This window comes from Leucoraja erinacea, chromosome 3 (assembly GCF_028641065.1).
Source record: "Leucoraja erinacea ecotype New England chromosome 3, Leri_hhj_1, whole genome shotgun sequence".
NCBI classification, from domain to species: Eukaryota; Metazoa; Chordata; class Chondrichthyes; order Rajiformes; family Rajidae; genus Leucoraja; species Leucoraja erinaceus.
Window position 1 is genome coordinate 78,525,646 of NC_073379.1, and position 25,613 is coordinate 78,551,258.

At 39.5% G+C, this 25,613-nt stretch overlaps 1 protein-coding gene across 1 annotated transcript in view; it reads left to right on the top strand.

The window, feature by feature from the left end:
* Positions 1-23,002, top strand: part of LOC129695757 (guanine nucleotide-binding protein G(q) subunit alpha) — a 162,335-nt gene extending 139,333 nt beyond the window's left edge. The window contains exons 4-7 of the mRNA XM_055633030.1: positions 4,674-4,802; positions 6,955-7,084; positions 9,437-9,590; positions 21,316-23,002. Of these exons, the coding sequence (XP_055489005.1) occupies positions 4,674-4,802; positions 6,955-7,084; positions 9,437-9,590; positions 21,316-21,506 (604 nt within the window). The 3' untranslated portion in view covers positions 21,507-23,002. The remainder of the gene's footprint in view (positions 1-4,673; positions 4,803-6,954; positions 7,085-9,436; positions 9,591-21,315) is intronic.
* The last annotated feature ends 2,611 nt before the right edge of the window (positions 23,003-25,613 follow it).

Here is a 25,613-nt window from a genome sequence, read left to right on the forward strand (position 1 = left end):
TTTTTAATATTTCCATCAGGTATCCCTCGACCTCCAATGCTCCGTAGAAAATAAAGCCAACCTTTCCTTATTGCTAATACCCTCTAATCCAGGCAGCATCCTGGTAAATAGACAGTAGGTGCAGGAGTAAGTCATTCCGCTCTTCGAGCCAGCACCACCATTCAATGAGATCATGGCTGATCATACACAATCAGTACCCCGTTCCTGCCGTCTCCCCATATCACCTAACTCCGCTATCTTTAAGAGCCCTATCTGGCTCACTTGAAAGTATCCAGAGATCCGGCCTCCGCTGCCCTCTAAGGCAGAGAATTCCACAGACTCGCAACTCTCTGTGTGAAAATGTGTTTCCTCAAATGGCTTATCCCTTATTCTTAAACTGTGGCCCCTGGTTCTGGATTTTCCCAACACTGGGAACATGTTTCCCGCCTCTAGCGTGTCCAAACCCTTAATAATCTTATATGCTTCAATAAGATCACCTCTCATCCTTCTAAACTCCAGAGTATACAAGCCCAGCCACTCCATTCTCTCAGCATATGGCAGTCCTGCTATCCCGGGAATTAACCTTGTGAACCTACGCTGCACTCCCTCAATAGCAAGAATGTCCTTCCTCAAACTCGGAGACCAAACCTGTACACAATATTCCAGGTGTGGCCTCACTAAGGCCATGTACAACTGCAGAAGGACCTCCTTGCTCCTATACTCAATTCCTCTTATTATGAAGACCAAGATGCTATTCGCTTTCTTCACTGCCTGCTGTACCTGCTTTCATTGACTGATGAACAAGAACCCCCAGATCTCGTTGTACTTCCCCTTTTCCCAACTTGACACCATTTAGATAATAATCTGCCTTCCTGTTTTTGCTACCAAAGTGGATAACCTCACATTAACCTACATTTGCCATGCATCTGCCCACTCACCCAACCTGTCCAAGTCACCCTGCATTCTCATAGCATCCTCCTCACAGTTCACACTGCCACCCATCTTTGTGTCATCTGCAAATTTGCTAATGTTACTTGTAATCCCTTCATCTAAATCATTAATATATATTGTAAATAACTGCACCGAGCCACGCGGTATCCCACTAGTCACTGCCTGCCATTCTGAAAGGGACCCGTTAATCCCTACTCCGCATTTCTTGTCTGCCAACCAATTTTCTATCCATGTCAGCACTCTACCCCCAATACCATGTGCCCTAATTTTGCCCACTTATCTCCTCTGTGGGACCTTATCGAATGCTTTCTGGAAGTCCAGGTATACTACATCCACTGGCTCTCCCTTGTCCATTTTCCTAGTTACATCCTCAAAAAATTCCAAGCAGATTAATCAAGCACGATTTCCCCTTCGTAAATCCATGCTGACTGACCGATCCTGTCACTGCTATCCAAATGTGCCGCTATTTCATCTTTTAGGATTGACTCCAGCATCTTCCCCACCGCCGATGTCAGGCTAACTGGTCTATAATTCCCTGTTTTCTCTCTTCCGCCTTACTTAAAAAGTGGGATAACATTAGCTACCCTCCAATCCACAGGGACTGATCCTGAATCTATAGAACTTTTGAAAATTATCACCAATGCGTCCACGATTTCTAGAGCCACTTCCTTAAGTACCCTGGAATGCAGACCATCAGGCCTTGGGAATTTATCAGCCTTCAGTCCAATCCGTTTACCCAACATAATTTCCTGCATAATATGGATTTCCTTCCGTTCCTTCGTCACCCCAGATCATCTGGCCACGAGTACATCAGGAAGATTGTTTGTATCTCCTCAGATAGACACAAAATGCTGGAGTAAGTCAACGGATCAGGCAACATTCCTCGAGAAAATTGACAGGTTTCAGGTTGGGACCATTCTTTAATCTTGCGTTTATCTTTGCTATAAACCCGCATCTGCAGTTCCTTTTCATTACATTATAATATCCTGGTAAACCTCTTCAACACCCTCTTCAAAGCCTCCACATCCTTCCTATAATGGGGCAACCTGAACTGAACGCACTACTCCAAATGCATTCAACCAAAGCAAATGGAGCAACTAGAACTGCAAGCACTACTCCAAATGTGGCTTAACCAAAGCCCAATAATGCTGCAGCATGACTTTCTGATTCTTAAGCTCAATGCCCCAACTGATGAAGCCAAGCCAAATTGTTAAGTCGAGAAATCTAATAACTTTCTGAGGTCTCAGACTTTAATTTATCTTACTACTATTTCCTTAATGTTCCTTCAACTTTCTATTCTACATTGGCTTTTTATGGAGATAAAGTATCTGGTAAGTTTGGTAATTGCTTGTTGCAAGTACACCTCCAAGATTCAGTGGCACGACTCACTATTAAAACGGCAATTGTCATCAATGGAATTTAACAGTTAAATATTTCAGTGATGTATGCCAACAAATATCAAACTGGCATTAAAAAACTGATGAAGGAAACAATGAGCTACATCATTTAATGCTATAATTATTATATGTGGGAGTCCAAAGAATCCCAATGCAAATTGTGCTTTGAATTCTTGTCAGTCTGAGAGCTGAGCTACCAATTTGCATTATGCTTCAAGCCTGAAATGTATGTTTATAGAAGACTGGACCAAGTGCAGACCCGTTGGGTCTGCTCCCCCAACGCACCCGTCCCCTGCCCGTACCCCCCACGGGAGGTGAGGTCCTCCAACTCAACCCGTTGCCGAATGTAAGATTCGAGCACTCCTCAGCATAGATCATAGCTCCTGAGCCTCCCCCAGCACTGGAGTTGAAATAAAAAATATCAATCCCCAATTGCAATACCAATTGACCCTCCCCCTCCTGTCCTGCCAGGAGCTATGATGGCTATGATCAGCCATGATCACATTGAATGGCGGTGCTGGCTCGAGGGGCCGAATGGCCTACTCCTGCACCTATTGTCTATTGGCAACATAGTTGCAGTTGTCGGGAGATGCCATTGAGCTGATAAGTTCAGAGTGTTACTCCTAGTGTTCCTGCAACTTTGTATCAAAGTGTGTTGGAAGCTCAGGAATGATTTTAAACAAAAAACATTTTAAATTCAAAGTATTTTTAAACATTTTCATTAATAACTCGAGTAATAAAACTCAGATAGGGTGACTTTGGACTGCACGGAAACAATCTCTACCGGAATATGTAAAAATTTACCGTTAGCATGTAGTTTTTTCGAGAAGATGTGATTACACACGAACAAACACACGCACGCACACACAAATAAATACACATCCAAGATCAGAGTTTTAATAGTTACTAGACCAAGTGCTGATATGATATGATAAAGCAGTACATTTCACTGAAAAGCAATTTCTGAACAAATTTGTTAGCATACACAGAATTTGGATATTTTTTGATTTACTAATAATTAGTTCTGTCTTTTAACTAATAAGTGATTAAAAAAACGTACAGGCATTTATGACCTGGACAAGAAGTATATTTGAAGTATTGTTATGTGGCAAAGGCAGGAGTAAATTTTACACGTTCCCAGTTCCCATAAACAACAATATTTTATTGTTCTGATAATTTATTTTAATGTCCTTTATTGGGGGTAATAATTAGACAAACTGCTGTGATCAATTCCCCTGTACTTACTATCTTGAAAATGTTCTGTGGAATTTTTTATACTGAACTGAGAAAGCTTTTGATGCCTTGATTAACATCTCATCTGAAGGATGGTACGTACCTCTGACAGTGCAACTGTCACCCAGCTGTACACCCTGGTGTGCCTGATTCAATTTTTGTATTCAATCCACTGAACTTGCTAACTTTTCATTCAACTTTGAGCATGTTACCCCAAAGGAACAACTATTATCAATTGGCCAATCTCCAGCTCAATGGCTCAGATAGAATGATGTTCTGAAAATGGAACAAAAATAATGCATCCCCTCAGCACCAGAGCCAAGAGAGATAGGCTCATTAATTTTAAGAGAAATTTTAATATATCTGCTTTAATTTTTGCTGAATCTTTTCATAATTTGCTTTCCATAAATAAATCGAGGCACTCCATTAGAGGGGCCGATGCATTATATTTAATTTTCTTTCTTATTTCACAGCTACCTTAGTGCACTGATCGTATTGCAGCACCTGATTATCTGCCAACTCAACAGGATGTGCTGCGTGTTCGAGTGCCCACAACTGGCATCATTGAGTATCCATTTGATCTGGAGAATATAATCCTCAGGTACTGATTGGGGCCTGTTGTAAATTTCCTAGGTGCAGATGTTGTGTCTTCCCAGTATTTTCTGGTTTAACATGATGACATAAATTACCACTCAGTTACTTGCATCACTAAATAACTACTGCAACATATCAAAGGCAAAATGCAAAACATTATTGCTTAGTGATTGATATGCATTGTGTAATTTTAGCCTTCAATGTAATGTTCAATTATTTTTTTTAGAATTGATAATGTTCAATTATTTTTTTTAGAATTGATAATTTTCACTAGATCTATATTACAAAATACTGGGAAAATGCACTCTGCGTTCTTGGGAAAATGGCACAATCTGGTGAGGAAGAGACTTGAATGAAAATAACTGTCCAATGTTACCACCTTAAATAAATTACCTCAACTCACTAGGACTCCTGTAGGCAGGGAGAATGGTGATCACCGCCCCATTCTATTTTCCTCTCCCTGTTTTCCTTTTCCAATGTCACAGTCTTTGCATTCCTGTTGTTTCTTCCTGTCTGTAGCTATCTTAAAGACTTGGACCGTATATCAGAACCTACCTATCTACCCACTCAACAAGATGTGCTTAGAGTGCGAGTCCCAACAACAGGGATCATTGAATACCCTTTCGACTTGCAAACCGTCATTTTCAGGTAGAAGAAAGTTACTAAACGGTACTAACAGTTTTGGCAATTTGGGCTAAAAGCTTCAATTTTTCAGAACTTACCATATGCACATTGAGTTTTAAATTTGTAAAATCGTTAGAAATTATTATTAGAAAATTGTTTAAAATGACAAGTGCATGTTTCATAAATTAATATTTTTAATGTTTTAAAGTGATTCTTTTACACAGTCTGTCCAAATTCTGAGTATGCTGTTTGTCATATGTGATCTGAAATGATAGTTTAATCTTCAGTGATTTTCTATGAAACATAAATGATTTCGCATTTCGACATGTTATCAGTTGAAGAGCGAGAAATTACTCAACTGTACATCAATTTTTTTCTGCCAAATCAATAACTGAATTTGATTTTTTGTCCCCCCACTGAGCTGTTTCAGTAATTCTATGATTATTAGCTTTTGCATGCGAAATTAACTATTCTATATTTTGCATGCCAGATTTACTGACTAATTATTCAAAAAATTCATGACGTTGTGAACTACAGTATCCTCCTTAATGTTTGGGACAAAGACCCATCATTTATTTATTTGCCTCTGTACTCCACAATTTGAAATTTGTAATAGAAAAAATCGCATGTGGTTAAAGTGCGCATTGCCAGATTTTAATAAAGGCCATTTTTATACATTTTAGAAATTACAGCAGTGTTTATACATTTCAGGGCAGCATAATGTTTCGGACACATGGCTTCACAGGTGTTTGTAATTGCTCAGGTGTGTTTAAATGCCTCCTTCATGCAGGTTAAGAGAGCTCTCAGCATCTAGTCTTTCCTCCAGTCTTTCTGTTACCTTTGGAAACTTTTATTGCTGTTTATCAACATGAGGACCAAAGTTGTGCCAATGAAAGTCAAATAAACCATTATGAGTCTGAGAGACAAGAATAAAACTGTAAGAGACATCAGCTAAACCTTAGGCTTAACAAAATCAACTGTTCTGAACATCATGAAGAAGAAAGAGAGGACTGGTGAGCTTACTAATCGCAAAGGGACTGGCAGGCCAAGGAAGACCTCCACACCTGATGATGACAGAAGAATTATCTCTATAATAAAGAAAAATCCCCAAGCACCTGTCCGACAGATCAGAAACACTCTTCAGGAGTCGGGTGTGGATTTGTCAATGACCACTGTCCGTAGAAGACTTCCTGAACAGAAATACAGAGGCTACACTGCAAGATGCAAACCACTGGTTATCCCCAAAAATAGGATGGCCAGGTTACAGTTTGCCAAGTAGTACTTAAAAGAGCGACCGCAGTTATGGAAAAAGGTCTTGTGGACAGATGAGACGAAGATTAACTTATATCAGAGTGATAGCAAGAGCAAAGTATGGAGGAGAGAAGGAATTGCCCAAGATCCAAAGTATACCACCTCATCTGTGAAACACAGTGGTGGGGGTGTTATGGCCTGGGCATGTGTGGCTGATGAAGGTACTGGCTCAATCTTCATTGATGATACAATTGCTGATGGCAGTAGCATAATGAATTATGAATCCTATCTGCTCAGGCTCAAACAAATGCCTCAAAACTCATTGGCCGGCAGTTCATTCAACAGCAAGACAATGATCCCAAATATACTGCTGAAGCAACAAACAAGTTTTTCAAAGCTAAAAAATGGTAAATTCTTGAGTGGCCAAGTCAATCACCCGATTCAGAATGCCTTTTATATGCTGAAGAGAAAACTGAAAGAGACTACCCCCCTAAACAAGCATAAGCTAAAGACGGCTGCAATACAGGCCTGGCAGAGCATCTCCAGATAAGTCACCCAGCAACTGGTGATGTCCATGAATCGCAGACTTCAAGCAGTCATTGCATGCAAAGGATATGCAACAAAATACTAAACATGACTACTTTCATTTACATGACATTGCTGTGTCCCAAACATTATGGTGCCCTGAAATGGGGGGACCATGTATAAACACTGCTGTAATTTTTACATGGGGAAACCAAAATGTATACAAATTATCTTTATTAAAATCTGACAATGTGCACTTTAACCACATGTGATTTTCTTTCTATTACAAGTCTCAAATTGTGGAGTACAGAGGCAAATAAATAAATAATGGGTCTTTGTTCCAAACATTATGGAGGGCACTGTAGTTCATATACGATTTGGTGTTGCATTGATTTTTCAGAATGGTCGATGTTGGGGGTCAGCGATCAGAACGAAGGAAATGGATTCACTGTTTTGAAAATGTGACATCTATTATGTTTTTAGTGGCCCTTAGTGAATATGATCAAGTACTTGTGGAATCAGACAATGAGGTAAGTTATTGTGGGTGACAATCCATATCATCTTAATTATTCTAGCTTTGTTTTCCTTTAATAGGGATTATAAATCTATCAGACTTTGATACATACCATAATTAAAACATTTTTCATTTAAATAAGACTTCAGTCATGAAGAGAATGCTAGTGAATGTACATGGAAACAAAGCACGTGATGAGAATCTAGAGTATATATATATATATTTTATGATATTCTTATTAGAAGCATGTACATATCATAATTAAAACACATTTTGTATATCAATTACATATTGTTAACAGATGGGATTCCAACTATCAAAGTAGTAGGGGTCCTCATTTATCAATTGTATATTAACTGCTGCTCCGGAAGTGGCGGCGCTGGTAAACGGCTGCGGCTCGCCTGCAGTCCGTTTGTTTTTACTTTTTTATGTTGGGTTTTTTTTCGTTTTGTCTAGTTAGTTTTTGTTTTTAGGTTGTGTTTATGTGGGTGGGGGGTTGAAACGGGGCTTGCTGTCTCTCCCTTCGGGGGAATACAACTTTTTTGCCTAATGGCGGAGCTGGCGGCCTCGAGACTCCGGAGGCAGAGCAAGTCAGGACTTGCCCTGGGCTCGCTCCCGTGAGGGCGGCCCGGCTCGGGGCTGGGACTCTCCCGTGAGAGCGGCCCAGCTCGAGGTGGAATGGCGCTCCCGTCGGATCGGACCAGCTCGAGGTGGAGGTGCTCCCGTCGGAGCGGCCCAGCTCGAGGGAGGAACGGCACTCACGTGAGGGCGATCCGGCTCGGGGCTGGAACGGTGCTCCGGTGGCTGGGACGGCGTTCTGGCGGCGGTGACCTGAGTCCGGGGTTTAGCCACGGGCCAGCGGGTGCGTCTGTTGGACTGGAGGGCGGCAGCTTCAACCACCCCGGGCCGCGGTGTTTGAGCCGGCCCGTTTGCGGGGTTTGGTGAGCCGCGGGACTGTTTGTACCATCGCCCGGTAGGGTATCGCCTCAGCGCAGAGGGAGAAGAGGAGGGAAGAGACTGCAGCCCTAAGATTTTTGCCTCCACCACAGTGAGGAGGTGCTTGGAGGACTCACTGTGGAGGATGTTAATTTGTGTTTAGTGTTGTTTATTATTGTATGATTGTATGTATGACTGCAGGCACGGAATTTCGTTCAGACCGTAAGGTCTGAATGACGATAAAGGTATTCTATTCTATTCTATTCTATTCTATTCTATTCTAACTCTGCTTCTATTTGTTTTTTTTTTATATATAGATAGGGAGAGAAGAAATAAAAAACCCGATAAAAAAGAATAGAATAATTTATCACTAATACAACTTTGGAGATAGGTCCGTAGATTATAAAACATAACTATTCATCTAATCCTGGGTTCAAGCTTCATCCAGACTTCCATGCCGGACCAATTTACCCTTTCAAAAAATCAATAAATGGAGACCATATTCTAGCAAATAATTCTTGTTTGTCAATTAAGACAAGTCTAGTTCTTTCCAAATGTAAGGTCTCCGACATCTCCATAATCCACATTTTAATTGTGGGGGTTGTTGGACTTTTCCAAAATGTTAATATTAATTTTTTCCCAGTTATTATACTATAATCAAGGAAGTTTCTTTGGTTTGTTGTAAGTTTTAGGCTTTGTTCTGATATTCCTAATATTATTAACAACTGTTTTAACAACTTCAGAAATTATTCTGAAAATATCCGTCCAGAAATTTTTGATTTTTATACAATTTACAAAATTAGCTTCTGAGTATTGACATTTATCACAGATAGGAGAGATATGTGGGAAAATTCTATTTAATTGTGTTTTGGAGCAATGTAGTCTATGTAATACTTTAAATTGTATTATACATAGACATAGACATAGGAAATAGGTGCAGGAGTAGGCCATTCGGCCCTTCAAGCCTGCACCACCATTCAATATGATCATGGCTGACCATCCAACTCAGTATCCTGTACTTGCCTTCTCTCCATACCCCCTGATCCCTTTAGCCACAAGGGCCACCATACATCCACCATACATCGACTTGTACAATTCATCAGCCTTCGCTTTAAGTTGATTGATGTAGGACTCTTAAGTAGATTGCACACTAATGGCACACAGCTTTTTATATGTACATACAACACGTGCAATATATCAACATTTGTTATATCTATAATGCTTCCTACAAATTAATACATATTTGCATTTGTAGATGTGTATCTCTATATTTTTTTAAATATTTCAGACAAAATAATAAGAATTGGTTATTAGCAGTATTTTGATATCTGGTGTCACAGATTTGTTGCTATTTGTTGTATTATTCCAATGCTTTACAGGAAGAAAGTACAGAACCTGCCTTCTGATTTTATCTCAATGTAATTCATTCCAGAATCGAATGGAGGAAAGCAAAGCACTATTTAAGACGATTATCACATATCCCTGGTTTCAGAATTCCTCAGTTATTCTCTTCTTAAACAAGAAAGATCTCTTGGAGGAAAAGATTATGTATTCTCACCTGGTTGATTACTTCCCAGAATATGATGGTAAGTTAATTGAATGTAAAATTATTGTCAAAGTAATTCTACAAAAATAGAACATGTAATACTTTTAAAAAAACTACTTGATAATCTATATATATGTATAACTAAAAGTCTCTTCTTGTCTGTATGTATGTTCCCGTAATACAGCCAAAACAGTACGCGATAGCGCCTTACCATTCGCCTGAGGTGTGCAGTAGCGTTTTGTTCGATTTTACGAATTTTTTCCCTTTATAAACTTTAATTTACCTTATGCCATAAACAACACTGCGCTCCCACTTGCCGGGCCCGTCAGCAGTGCCTGCGCTGTTGGGGGAGGGTTGCCGGGCCCGCCGCCATTTTCAGATTGGCATTTTGACTGGCGTCACAACGGGGACCTAACGGGTGTATTTCCCTTTATAAATTTGAATTAACTTTCTACCCCCGGGGCCCGGCGGCGGCGCACCTATTCTGTGTGCTCCCGGCCCATCCGCCACACCTGCACAGTTGGGGGAGGGTTGCCGGGCCCTGTATCCGCGAGTGTGCAGTTGGGGCAGGGTCACCGCCATTTTGAAATCACAATTTTGCTCCAGCGTCACAACGGGGACCCAATGGGTTCATGGGTTGTCTAGTATCCTGCTAATTATTGAAGCGTGATCAAAAGCTGAGATGTATTGAACAAGTGTCTTAGCAAATTACCCAAAATCGCGTTTGCATTGTTTGCTTTCTCAAAATAATTAGAAACTTGGACAGCATCTGTGGAGTGAGAAACAAAAGCTCATTGGTCAGATCCATGACCTTTCATCAGAGCTGGAAAATGTTAGAAATAAAGCAAGTTATAAAATGAAAAGTAAGTGGGAATGGAAAGGTAGAACAAAAAAGAAATGCACTGTATTTCTTTTGGTGAGAGGCAAAGACGTGAAATGACGAAGGACAAGGATAGTAACCAGATTGATTAAAAGAACAAAATATGCATCTTGGAAATGTGTAAACATAAGAAGCAGAATTATTTGGCCATGCTTTTTGGGGAGAATGTGGTTCGGAGGGAGAGAGATCAGCCATGATTTGATAGACTTGAATGGCTTAATTCTGCACTTATCACTTATGACCTTACGTGACAATGACATTTACCCCAGAAACCTAATAACGTAGGAATTTCTGCATAAGGAGGTCCAGGAATAGTCACGGACTACTTTCTTTCTTTCCTTAATTCACTGTGAAACTGCATTCCTAGTGGAGCAGAGCCAGGTTTTAGCACTGCCCCACCACTCCATGGCAGAGTAAGCCCCTTCGATAACCTGATTGGAACTACTGCAGGGAGTGCTTTTCTCTTCATTTTAAAGGAATGGACATTTTGTGAGAGAGTTTTGAGTATTTTAACTAAAAACAAAGGATAGTTAAATGTAAATTACAAATACTTCTGGCTATTTTGCGTGGAAAATATCCATTTAGCCTGTCACGTCTATACCAATCGAAAACTATTCTCACTTCTTGTCCATGGCTTTCAAGATTATGACAGACCAATGTTAATATCAAGCCAAATATTAGGATTGGTGATTGAAAGCTCAAAGAGTAAATTATGAGAGGGTGTAAAAGAAATAGAGGAGAGCCTATTGGAGGGTATTCTCAAACATGTGGTTGACAGCATGGAAACAATGACAGCAAAATTGAGTATTGGATGCAAAAGGGTTCTTGTAAAGCTTGAACACTGAGGCACAATACGGGCTATTGAGTGATTTTAAAAAGGATAATAATATGAGAATCAGTTTGGTGGTGATGTAGGTCAGTGAGAACTAAAGAAAAAGGCGTCTCTCAGGATTTTAAAGCCAGTTTCAGATGAATTTGATTTGGGTTAGAATAGAATAGTTTCAGATGAATTTGATTTTTAAACAGGTTCAGAGTAAAATGGACAATTGGAAAGAAATACACAGGAATATTCATGTCTTCATATTAGAAAATCATTCATTGAGGTTCCAGCAATGGATGTACTGAGGTAGGGTTGGAGAATGTAATTTTTATGGACCATATGTCTGCAATCTCTATAATGAATGTGATATAGGAGGAAATAGATGCCATTGTCAAGGTTGCAGGCGATTTGGTTCAGCCTGAGGCAGTAGTCAGGAAAGAAGATGGAATTGGTAAAGAAGGCAATGATTTTGATCTTAACAAAAGACACAATGTGCTGGTGTAACTTAACAGGTCGTTCAGCTTCTCTGGAGAACATGGATAGGTGATGTTTTGATCTGAAATGTCACCTATTCATGTGCTCTAGAGATGCTGCCTGGAACACTCAGTTACTCCAGCACTTTATTTTATTTGTTTAAACCAGCAGCAGTAATTTCTTATGTAGTTCCTTGATCTTAATAATGTTTAATTTGTGCAAAGTAAATTTGACCAACGAAAGGTCATTTCAATTAGTAAGACAACTGTGGCTGGTAATTGCCTTGTTATTTCTCTCTGCCTGTACTAATTCATGTTACCTCTTATTAGTTCTTACTGTTAACTATTTTTGCACAAATTCATTGCGTTCGTTCAAATGTTTCCAGTCATCTTACTTCTACCAGAAACATTCAGTTTCATATCCTTGCAAATATTGTGACCACCTGGAACATTTCTACCTTATTGTCAGCTTGATGTTACAGTTGCACAAAAATTATTGCTAGATGTGCAAGGGCGTATTTTTTATATTCTGTGAAATTCTCCCTGATGTAGTGTACTGATGGAGGACATGAATATTTAACAATGGCCTTAATAGTCAGCTATCAATCAGTTCTATATATTAAAGTGAAATGTAACAATGATAATACAAATAATTCAATTTATCTGCCAGACTTGTTGAATCTGTTCAACAAAGCAGTGCAACTATCTGAGCCACTGATATTTAAATCACAATAAATGATAAATGTGCAACTGAGCTAAATAAATAACTCCATCATACACTATGGAGCGGGTATTTCTAAATTTTGAAATTTAAAACATTGCTTAATTTAAGACAATTTGGTCAGAATATCTTTGATTTTGCTTTAATATTGTTATGACTGGTGGGACACTTTGTTCTGCATACTATCTGGGCAAATCATATGATAGATGAAAACACCAGGTAGTAAAAAAGGGAAAAAACAATGCAGAATATAATTTTACATCTACAGGAAAAAAATCAGATGAAAACTAAGTGCAAGGGCTTCAACAAGGTAGATTGGAAGTTCGAGAATTAACACTTAACATCTGAGAGGTCCGTTCAAGAATTTCACAGCAGTGAAGAAGCTATTCCTGAATCTGGTAAAATGCCAATAAAATGATTTGCAAGAATAGATATTCTGATAATTTTTATGTCAAGTGTGGAAGGGAAGTGTAGAAGTGTAGTTGAGGCATAAAGCCTACTACAATAACATGGAAAATGAATTACACAGAATCCTTACCCTGCAGGTGGCAGTGGCACACTGGGAAAAAGTGATCAAGTTGTACAAATATCATTAAAAAAGAAAATGTGCAAGTAGAAAATGATGTCCAACAATCCAATGTACCACTGAGTGTGTGCGGCATTATTGGTTAAAAAGTTAACTAGAGGTCTCTTCAGACTGTTCTCGTGGTTCAGATGGATGTTAAAGATGTTGTCAAATGATCCAAAGATGACAAATAAAAGCGGTTGCAATTCCTTCATCATGAGACACTGCAATTAATTCACTGGAATGCATTTCTGCAAGACTTCACAATTAAATAGTTAGTATGAACATGTTATTAATGTGAGTCTTTAACACATCATAAAATGGATGAATTCTGAGTATTTTTGTGACAGAGAGCTTCCTGTTGAGACAGTTATACAAAAATATCAAAACATTTCCCTCCGTCAAAGCAGATAGGAAGTTATGATCAATGAACATTCTATATGCCATGAAAATTCCAGAGTTAACAGTTCAAAGAAAATCAAAGTGAAATAAAATTATCCTAGCATGGTTAAACATTCCTTATTTACTCCTTATTCAGGATAAATATGTTTATTAATGATTGAATTAAAGAATACTTTACCATCAAAAACAGAATGGTTAACTGTTTGCTAACCACCGATCTTAACATGGAAATTACTACTGTAACTGATGGTACTTGTAGACCCTTATTGTTCAATTTTGTTTGGAGATGCAGCATTCAAACAGGCCCTTCCACCCAACATGTCCATGCTGATCATCGCCCGTCTGTTTACTCCAGTTCTATGTTATCCCACTTTCTCATTCTCTACACACTAGGGACAATTTACAGAGACTAATTAACTTTCTAACCTGCATGTCTTTGGGATGTGGAAACAGCACCTCATACTTTGTTTGGGTATCTTACAACCGGGCGGCATGAATGTTGACTTCTCTAACTTCAAGTAACCCTTAATTTCCCCCTCTCTCCATCACTCCCTTATTCTAGATCTCTGACCAGTCTGACTGTCCTGATTAAATTTTCAGTAGGAAGATTTGCCTCATTTATGCCTTGAATATGCCTCGTTGTCAGCTTCCCCCAATTCTACATTTTCCTTGTCCTTCACCCCCTTTGTTCTCTCATTTTCACATTTTACTCTTTCATATCTCTGTGTCTCCCTCTCCCCTGACTCTCAGTCTGAAGAAGGGTCTCAACCCGAAACGTCACTCATTCGTTCTACTCTGCATTGTTCAAAGAAAGGTTTTGTGGGTTTCCAAGATTTTTCGATGGTAAAATAGTAATCTTTGAGAAAATGCAGTAGGGAAAAACAGCTGTTAAGTTAAACTAACTTATATTGTTGAGATGCATTGATAGTTGCATTTCAAGATACTGAGGAGTTGTAGTAGCTCCAATTTTTACTTTCAAATGGTAAGCAAACATGGTGCTTACAGTTAGTTCTTATAATTAACAATTAACTCAGCATTGAACACGGGGGAAAACTCACACAATAGTTACTATTGCAGTAGCTTTACAAGACTAAATTGTTTTTACAAAACCCAATGAGAGGCCATTTATTGTTTCCTGGTTAGCTGTTGTCAAAAATTTAGATTAATGAATAGACATTTTAAGGGCCATTGATACATAGAAAACATAGAAAATAGGTGCAGGAGGAGGCCATTCGACCTTTGGAGCCAGCACCGCCATTCATTGTGATCATGGCTGATCGTCCCCAATCAATAACCCGTGCCTGCCTTCTCCCCATATCCCTTGATTCCACTAGCCCCTAGAGCTCTATCTAATGCCCCTGTTCCACTTGGGAAACCTGAACGGAAACCTCTGGAGACTTTGCGCCCCACCCAAGGTTTCCGTGCAGTTCCTGGAGGTTTTTGTCAGTCTCCCTAATAGTCGAAAGTGGTTTCCGCTTCTTCTATGTTTCGGCGATTATTTCAAAAAATTCAAAACCGGCCGTGACTAAAAATAGGTTGCCGTTTTAAAAATCGGTAATTTTTTAGTCGAAGCCGGTTGCGATGCTAGTTGAAGGTGGTTGTCGGAGGTTGCAGGTGGTTGCCGGAGGTTGCAGGTAGTGGAAGGTAACTACCTGCAACCTCCGGCAACCACCTTCAACTAGCATCGCAACCGGCTTCGACTAATAAATTACCGATTTTTAAAACGGCAACCTATCTCTCTTAAATCCATCCAGTGATTTAGCCTCTACTGCCCTCTGTGGCAGTGAATTCCACAAATTCACAACTCTCTGTGTGAAAAAGGTTTTGCTCACCTCAGTCTTAAATGGCCTCCCCTTTATTCTAAGACTGTGGCCCCTGGTTCCGGACTCGCCCAACATTGAGAACATTTTTCCTGCATCTAGCTTGTCCAGTCCTTTTATATGTTTTTGGATGGTTTCAAGTTGATAGTTCAAGAATTTACCTTTGCTGCGGAAAGTGATCTTACTTTCTGAATGCGGCATTGAGTTAGAAATAAATTAGTCTGAAGGTCACTTATTTCCATCTGTGGTAAAAAATCATCTGGAATTATTGCCACAACACCTTGTTTTTTCACCAAAGATTACCAGGATCAGCAGTTAATAAGGGTGGTTAATAAGGATGACTGAAAGATGTATTTATTTGCATGTCCCTGCATTGCAGATAAAGTATCACATTTTACTTTCAAAATGTTTTGAATATTTAAGGTAAAATGAGATATCATTTGTTTACCACAGGATCCTTTAAGCACTGCCGTTGTGAAATAATAAACAGCACTACACAGGAAATTGAAGGCAATGCATCGGGACTGCAAAAGTAGGGTCAGCCTTCCTTTGTCCAGAGATCAGTCCACGTGCCTTTGGCCTATGCTATTTCCCCCATTCTCCCCTTGATATAACCAGAAGCCTGACATTCAGCACCTCAGCATAGCAGAGTTAAGCAAAGAGGCTGTCTCAGCAAAAGCAGTCGGCTCCAATCATAGACATCTGTTGAAGCCCCATCCTACAATTTATTGCTGTCAACGTTATCTCTGATAGTTTCTTTTGACATTCACAAACTAGGAAACTCATTTGAAACCAGATTTAGTAGAATTGCTTAATAGGATTTGTATCATCCCTTGTATACTAAAGAGGGAAGATTGACTGCAGCTGAATTTTAGACCACAGAAATAACATCAAATATTCCTACAACAGTCAAGACGCATATCTGCTTCCTCCATACATTTTCACATTTTGCAAATCTTATGTCATCTAGGACAAAGCAGAATGAGGCTTGAAATTAGGAACCAGCTGGGCTGCTTTCTCAGGACAATATTTTTCTTGACTGTAATAATGAAAGCATGACCAAATAGTCCAAAAAAAAGGGCTCATAAAATTACTGAGACAGGACATGTGATTAATTTGTAGGAGTTTTGTTGCAGCCATGGCTAATGGGTAAATGGCTGTATTTTGTAGTGCATGTGATAGCATAATAGTTAATTATCCTAAGCCTAAATAGGATTTTCCAGAGCAGATAATATATTGAGTTAAATCTACTTTTCAGGATAGTCTACAGATATTTTTTGTAACAAAAATGGTTACTGTCAGCTGATTTTAATTCCATGAACATTTGAAATACATTATTACAGAGCCATAGAGCATAGACACAGGTCCTTCAGCCAACCATGCTGGGTATCAAGCACCTCTATTATTCCTACTTTCTCGTGCATGGACTGCACCTTTCGGTACCATGGGATTTCAAGTGCTCACAAAGAATTCTTAAATACTATGAGAGACACTGCCTTCACTGTCCCCTCAGGCGATATGTTTCAGATTTCAAATAACCTTTGGCTGAAATAAAATCTTGAAATTTCCTACCACTTAAACACATATCCTCTGGTTTTAGACACAAACTAAGGAGAAATGTTTTTGACTATATATCCTATCAGTGCCACTCATAATTTTGCAAAACTCACTCATGGCCCCTCTCAGTTACCTCCAAACCAAGGAAAACAAATCCACCCATCCAGTCTCTCCTGATAACTAAAATGCTCCACTATGGGCAACATCCTGGTGAATTGCCCCTGCACTTTCTCCAATACACTCTGATGTTGAAGAGTAATTACAATTGGGTATCTGATTTATCTTAATATCTAATAAGCTGTGAATAATGATCATTTTATTTACTTATTTCAACTGTAACAGCATGTCATAAATTATAAAGGGGAAAGGGGGAAGTTGTTTTATTGGTTCAGCCAACCCCCACATAGTTCTTTATTATCATGAGCGCACAGCACAGTGAAATTATTTTACACAACCCATAAATTCAGTCGCCAATATTTTAACCATATAACCATATAACAATTACAGCACGGAAACAGGCTCTTTTTCCCCTTAGTCCCACCTGCCTGCACTCGTACCATAACCCTCCATTCCCTTCTCATCCATATGCCTATCCAATTTATTTTTAAATGATACCAATGAACCTGCCGACACCACTTCCACTGGAAGCTCATTCCATACCGCTACCACTCTCTGAGTAAAGAAGTTCCCCCTCATATTGCCCCTAAACTTCTGTCCCTTAATTCTGAAGTCATGTCCTCTTGTTTGAATCTTCCCTATTCTCAAAGGGAAAAGCTTGTCCACATCAACTCTGTCTATCCCTCTCATCATTTTTCAAAGACCTCTATCAAGTCCCCCCTTAACCTTCTGCGCTCCAGAGAATAAAGACCTAACTTATTCAACCTATCTCTGTAACTTAGTTGTTGAAACCCAGGCAACATTCTAGTAAATCTCCTCTGTACTCTCTCTATTTTGTTGACATCCTTCCTATAATTGGTCGACCAAAATTGTACACCATACTCCAGATTTGGTCTCACCAATGCCTTGTACAATTTTAACATTACATCCCAGCTTCTATTCTTTAGTATCAATGCTCTGATTTATAAAGGCTAGCATACCTTTTTGCCGCAGTTTACAAAGAAAATGTCCAAAGTTGGGTCCACATGTTGGAAATGCTGGAACGCCCCTGATCCAGTTAAGCCCCGGACTACTACAGGCTTGTGACCTGACATTCCTCTCTACGCCTGACCACCTATTACGTCCCAGGAGTGCCTCCTGTAGCTTGATGGCACTGGACGCAATGCCCCTTTGTCCCTCTCCTACTGCCCACTCCTCACGTCCGTTGTCGCAGCGGCTTCCTCCTCAACTCTCCTGTCTTAGGGACTACTAAGCTTCCCCCTGTCGGCAGCAGCCCACCAGGTCCTTCTACACATTGGCGAACCAGGCCCACTGATGCACCTAGCCGACCGGGTCTTCGTTCTTGGCAGCCGCAGGGTCCGTCCTCGTTTTTGTACGGCTCCACGGCACCTAGCGGGAGCTTTCTTACAATACAGCTATCAGGGCAATCAAAATTCACCCTTGTAGAATTCACAAATCGCTACCCAAATATTTGAGACACAAATTCACTTTCATGGGCTTTATATCAGGGAAACAAAAATAAATCTACTTTTTTTTTGTCTACTTGAGTTTCTTGATGCTTGCACATATGATGCAGCTTTGCGCAAGAGTTGGTTGCGGTACAGTCTATTTCACAGGAAAGTGACCTGCGTTGAGTTGCCTGCGATGTAACAATGATACTCATCCAGCTTAATAACAGCTTCATCATCTGCACATCGGTGATCATTTTTTTGACACATTTTCCAAAAGTATTCAAACATTAATGTATTTTGTACTGGGATTGGACATAAAGACTTTTAATGTAAATACTGGGTTGTGGCAGATCTTCCGCATTATCTTTATGATTCATATCATTTGATTTGTTCTACCCACTTACAATGTACCAGAAAGCATTGTATTTATATAACGCGGTTCAGGTACCTCTCAGAACATTCCACAGCAATTTACAGCTAATTAAGTACTTTATTTTGAAGTCTGGTCACAGTTGTATTCTAGGACCCACAATAGGCAGTTCATATTGTGGCAGCCAGAAATGATCATTCAGATTGATGCATTAAAAATATTAATTATCTTTTTATTTTTGATATCCATAATTTCTCAAAAATATTCCACAAACTCTGCTTCAAATTCTGATTTCCCTGATGGTTTTCTTTTCAATGCAACTTTTGCTTTTAATGTTTGTTTTTTTCCCCCCCTATATTTGGCTCCCCAAACACCTTCCACTTCCACATGACAATCTCAATAACCAGTAGAAATGTGGGGGAGGGTTGTGGTGGGCGGTTGTGGTGTTGGGGGGCGAGGGGGGGTTGTGGGGGTGTGTGTGGGGGCGAGGGGGGTTGTGGGGGTGTGTGTGGGCGGGGGGGGGGTGTGGGCAGGGGCTGTGTGTGGGCAGGGGTGTGTGTGTGGGCGGGGGGGGAGTGAGCTCGGAGAAAAACGGGGAAGAGCCATTGGGGAGAGGGGGCATCACGCGGGAGGGGAGGAGAGCGGGACTAGAGGGGTAGTGGCTGGAATTGGCGGTGCAATGGGGACTCACAGTCGCTGGTTGTTCTCCGCCGGGAACAGAGTCCGCTTTCCGTTTGGCGACATCTCCGACTCTGGGCTGGGCTGGGTCGGGTCTCTGATGCTGGGCTCCTTGGGTCTCTGGGCTCTGCTGCTTGGGGCTGGGCTCTGCTGCTGCTTGGGGCTGGGCTCTGCTGCTTGGGGCTGGGCTCTGCTGCTTGGGGCTGGGCTCCGCTGCTTGGGGCTGGGCTCTGATGCTTGGGGCTGGGCTCTGCTGCTTGGGGCTGGGCTCTGCTGCTTGGGGCTGGGCTCTGCTGCTTGGGGTTGGGCTCCGCTGCTTGGGGCTGGGCTCTGCTGCTTGGGGCTGGGCTCTGCTGCTTGGGGTTGGGCTCTGCTGCTTGGGGTTGGGCTCTGCTGCTTGGGGCTGGGCTCTGCTGCTTGGGGCTGGGCTCTGCTGCTTGGGGTTGGGCTCTGCTGCTTGGGGCTGGGCTCTGCTGCTTGGGGCTGGGCTCTGCTGCTTGGGGCTGGGCTCTGCTGCTTGGGGCTGGGCTCTGCTGCTTGGGGCTGGGCTCTGCTGCTTGGGGCTGGGCTCTGCTGCTTGGGGCTGGGCTCTGCTGCATGGGGCTGGGCTGCTTCGGGTCCCTCCGAAAATTGTGTCCGGTCGAAAACCTCCGCTGGCCAACCTCAGCTCCAGTAAAGACGTGATGGCGCAGGAAGGGGTAGACCGTCCCGGGGAGTGACAGGAGAAGAGACTAATCCGTGCGGCGCTGACTGGCAGGAGAAGAGGTCGATTTGCGGACGCGCAGTTTGTAAGATTTTTAAACCTCACTAACTTTTACGACGTTCAACCGATCGGGACGAAACTTTGTACACTCGCAACACAGAACGGTGAGTGAACTGGCAAAAAAATCGTAGCGCTATCGCAAACCGTTTTTGCGCAAATAGAAAGACCACCAAACCGAAAGAACAAGATCAGAGTTTTAGTTATGTATCGATAATTCTCAATTTCATCTCCAAAACCGAACGACCTTTCCCTGATTAGATCGTGATGTTTTCACATTTCATTCCTTAGATTGTTTCGATATCCTTTCTCCTGTGACATACTCGCAATGTTCAGTGTGGGCCAACAAGAGCAAGCTCTATCCTTTTCTCAAAAATAGGTACAAAATGCTGGAGGAACTCTGGGTCCGGGAGCATCACTGGAGAATATTGATAGGTGACATTTTGGGGGTGAACTTCTTCAGACCTTTTCTCTTTTAATCCTTTTTAACCTTCTAACCTTATCTCCTTGCTGTGGTCTGTAGATGCAAAACTAAGGTTCTCTTTTTCTCTGTGGCCTTGTATATGATCTAAATATTTGGTTTTGTTGGAGCTAATTTATGATGGCAACATATTGGCCAGCGTACATGGAAAACAGAAGTAAAAAGAGAAAGTGCTGGAACTACTAAACAGATCGGGTATCTTCCACGGAGAGAGAAAAACAGAGTTAAGCTTTCCAGTGCATATCCTTTTAGCAGAAATTTAGAACCAGCCAGGTCTGTTCTTTGTATGGTAGGGTGGAATCTACTCCAAAGGAGCAGGTACAACAGCTTTTAGTTTAAACCAAAGAGTGTCACCTATGCCTCTGCAGCAATCCCTCGAGATATTGGAGTATCTTCCTAAACCAAATGCTGTTATCAATATCAGTTGTCCTGGAAAAGATGAATAGTAACACTATGCAGAAATAATTTAACGGCTGGTGTGATAACTTCATAATGTAGCTTATTTATTTTTACAGGATCCAAATTAGATTTTTTCAAATCATTTACAATATTGGAAAAATGAAATATACATACTACATTTGCAACTGTTGTAAAGTTATAATACTGTTTAATCTGTTTTTACTGCAACAATTAATTAACCATGTGCCCTCTCCAATTATGTCATTAATAGGACCACAGCGAGATGCACAAGCAGCAAGGGAGTTTATTTTGAAGATGTTTGTGGACCTGAATCCTGATAGTGACAAAATTATCTACTCTCACTTCACATGTGCCACAGATACAGAAAATATACGGTTTGTCTTTGCTGCAGTCAAGGACACTATCCTACAATTAAACCTGAAGGAATATAACCTGGTCTAGTATATTAACTGGCCTAACAATAAATAAGAGTAACTGTATTATCTGTGAAAATGATTTGCATAATTCTAATTTATTGCTATCCTGGACTCTGTGGTTCCACAGAGTTTTAGTAAATATTATGATTTTATTTAACAAAAATGGGCAAAAGATGCTGAAACATGTTTGTGGCACCAGTCCTTTTAGGCAAAACTTTGTGACTTCATGCAAAAATTTCAATTTCCACTGTAAATTCCCATCTCTGAAAGGATTGGGTTTTTTGCTTTTCTAAGTACATCCCTCCCCCCCTCCTACTCCCCAAACAAATATTCGAGGTACAATGTCCCTTTTATGATATGTTCCTCTTGACACTCTGTAGTACACAGTTACTGTGGTAATGTTTGTTTGATGGAAATCAAGCTGTCAATGATAATTGTTGTACTGCTTTTTTGATGGGCGAGAAGGATTGGTCTTGTGAATTTTAAATTACTGATATGTATAATTTAAAGTTTCATACTAAACAGTTCATCTTCACTTTAAGCTATAAAGATGGGAGACATTAAGCAATAGTTGATTGCTTCAACTTTATATGTTACCACACTGATACAAAAAATATGGATAGATGTAGGTAAGAATACAATATTGAGAATGTTGTGTACTTGTAAAACAATATATGGGGTTTGAATTCTATTTATTATGTGCCACTCTATTGCTATTACTAAACTCATTTTATGGAATGATGCCAAACCAAATGTCATATACACTATAGTTGCTGATGTTTGCAATATCTACATGTCTTCTTCCTTAGGACAGTATCTGGAGACATCATTGACATCTTTACTTTGCTCCTGTGTGATTTTTAAATGTTATTTTTTGGCCTTTAATAAGGAGTGTATTAATACTGCCACTCTGTCTTATTTGTTTGCTAATTTGGAAGTTTATTAGATAAAAATTGCCTTCCTCAAGATGCTAAAAATAATGTGGCTAGAAACAATAACAACACTTGAGTAGAAGATGAACAGCAAACAAATAACACTGCAGCATTGGCTTTTGGATCTTCTAAAAACAATTTGTTTGAAATGCCAAAATAAATGAGAAAAACTGGTGCTTTTTTCACATTGTACAATATTTGCCATTACCTCTGTAATTTTGTTTAACATAAGCTGCTCAGTGTCCATGACCAATTTTGTATCTAACTTTTTTACACATATGTTAAAAGGTACTGTAATCATGTTTTGATAAAATCTTGTAAGATCCTTAATTTTATTCTAAAATGGATTCATTTGCCAGAACCTTTTGGAAAATGAACCTGTATTATTCCTTTTGTCAAACGGTAGATAAACTATTAAAATCCAAGACCTGGGCTGTAAACAAGATAAATGCTTGAAGAGGTGGGATTTGAATGAATGTCTCACATTCCTTTAATTTGTTAGATTTTGAATGTTTTCAGTCTTTGAGGCGATGGCTCAGAAACTTAAAGGTTGAGGTCAGTTAGTTAATTAAAATAGTTCTGCACTGGCCATTGTGGATGCCTTTATTTCTGTTTTTATGCTTCAATAATGACTTTATGTTATGGGGTACCAAAGTTAATGGTCAGTGATTGTCTCCCTTCACTCCTGCTCCTCCGCCCAACATGCATTAATGTTCCAATGGACAAAATTCCTCTAATTTGTAAAAAATAACCTGGCTGTAGGTCTAGTGCAATTATGTACATTGCAATTGTGTGTGCGTGCGTGTGTGTGTGCACGCGCATGTCTTGTGACATGCAAACATATTGGCTTTGTGTTAATTTTGGCAGATTGAATGTGTTGCATTGATATGTATCTGTGTAATTGATTTGTAAGTCATATAGCTAATTCACATTTTTGAATAACATTTACTTTTTTAAGAGGTAAATGTAATTTTTTGCCAGTTTCTTTCACAGCTACAGATTTGAAATGTCGTTTTGAAAGTAAAGATAATAATCATACAGTGTGGTCTGATCAATATACATCACAAAAAAGTTCTGATCCAATAGTTCATTTTTATAAAGTCTCTCCTTTCCCAGAAAGTTTATCCAAATGTCTCACCCATGAAATGGACAAAACTAGCTACACCATTTCTTCTATTCTTAAGTGTGAAAGAAAATAATGTACTGTGTTTTAAAAATCAAGTTGTATTTTAGGGAATATCATTTGCTGATCCATGTATCTGTAGTTTTTTCTGATAGGTCACAGTTCATATTGTACCGAATGTATAAATTACTGGTAAATACATCTCAAAATATGTTTCATGCCTTATGAAAGTGGCGTTAAGAACTTTGTGCTTCAAAATGGAAGTCTAGGAGAGAAAATTACCTTTTGACTTTGCTGATATATATGTGCTGTATTGGGTGTTAAATTTGAATGTTAGATGACAGCTCTTAATCTACTGGCAATGCTCCAGGGGAACCAATGCAGTGTTGCTAATTCCTATGAAAGGATCAAGTTCTTTTACATCATCAATATGAAGTAGAATAAAATCAAGCAATTAATTATCATTTGCTAATTAATATCATTAATTGCAAATGGATAAATGAAGTTAGGTACGCTGTATATAAAACAACGAAGATGGCCAGCTGCATGGTTTTCTTTTGAAATACCCTCAACTTTTTTTTATTCAAGCAAAATGTAAAACATCTGGCATTCATTTGGCATACCAATAACCTTCATTTATAATGTTTCACCATTACTCTTGTCAATTGGTCTTTCTAGAATTTCAGCATGTTGGCACTTCTTGGAGAACTGTTTAAATTAATTTAAATATTTTAATTAAAAATTGAGTGGTATTGTTGTTGGTCATTCGATTTGTTACCTTAAGATAGATCTAAATTGCACAGGATAGTGAAATACAGTGTGATCCTGATTAGTTTATTCCAGTGCTAACATTTTTCAAGTGCCAATGTGGTGAAAGCTCTGGTGGGACATATATTTAATTCGTGCTAGATAATCTTAACATGCAATGTTTAAAAGCATAGCTGCTCTTTTTAAATTGTCATTTAAATGCATGCTTTGTCATTGTTTGAGGAAGATAAATAACTTTTGGAAAAATCTAATGTCGTATATTCATGTCCCAAATTATCTTGCTGGTTACAAATATAGTATTTTCTGGCCATAATTTTGTACTGGTTTCGTTTGATGCCTCCAAATAGTAATTTTCTTCTGCACTTTTTATGATGCTGTACTTGGAATTAATTTTTATTCCAATAATTTTAGACTGCATATAAATTCATTTTTCTGAGTTGAAAATTATCCATATGACTTTCTTACGAAAAAATTCAACAGTACCAATGTAGTTGCACAAAACAAACTTACTTGTCCCTTGTCATTGATTGTATGTTCAATAAAATAGATACATTACATTTTTAGGGTTTCACATGATCATTCTGAGAATAGCAATTGATGAATTATTGCTATCAAAATCAACCCTTTCAAGAAAAAAAGGTCTGCATCACACAAAAACAAATGTGAAGGCAAAAAAGTCACTTCATGTGGTAAATAGTTTACATTCATCTCAACCAGTCTGTGCACCCCATTACTTGTAATTGTTTGCAGTTGATGCATTTGATAATCTTTGCAATTAACAGGGAAGTTTTAGAGAATGGTTATAAAAATCTTGTGTAATCTTGCACTTTATAGATAGAGGCTAAAATACGGAAGCCAAAAATTGGGTTGGCAATATCTGGAGTTTTGGATGAGTGACTTCAGTAATGTCAATAGATTGGAAAACTGGTTGTGCTCCTTGGTAAAGGAAACAAAGGAAAACTGAGAGGCATTTGAAATTATGAAGAGCTTTACCAAGAACAGATGGAAATAAACAGCTGGCAGCAGGCTACTTCATTAAAATTATGACAAAAATACGAAAAATGGCACGAGAAAAAAAAAACTTTTTACACAGTGAATAGTTAGGGTCTAAAATGTATTGCCAGGAGGAAAAGTGAGGCAGCTCAGTTTTGATCATGGTGTTCAAGAAGGAACTGTATAAGTAATTGAAAGAAAATAAATGCAGAGTTGTCTGGAGCTAATTTGATACTCTGCTTAGATCCAGCATAGGCTTAATGGACAAAGGCCTCATTCCTTAAATCCATAGTGATTGTGTGCTCCAAAATTTGCT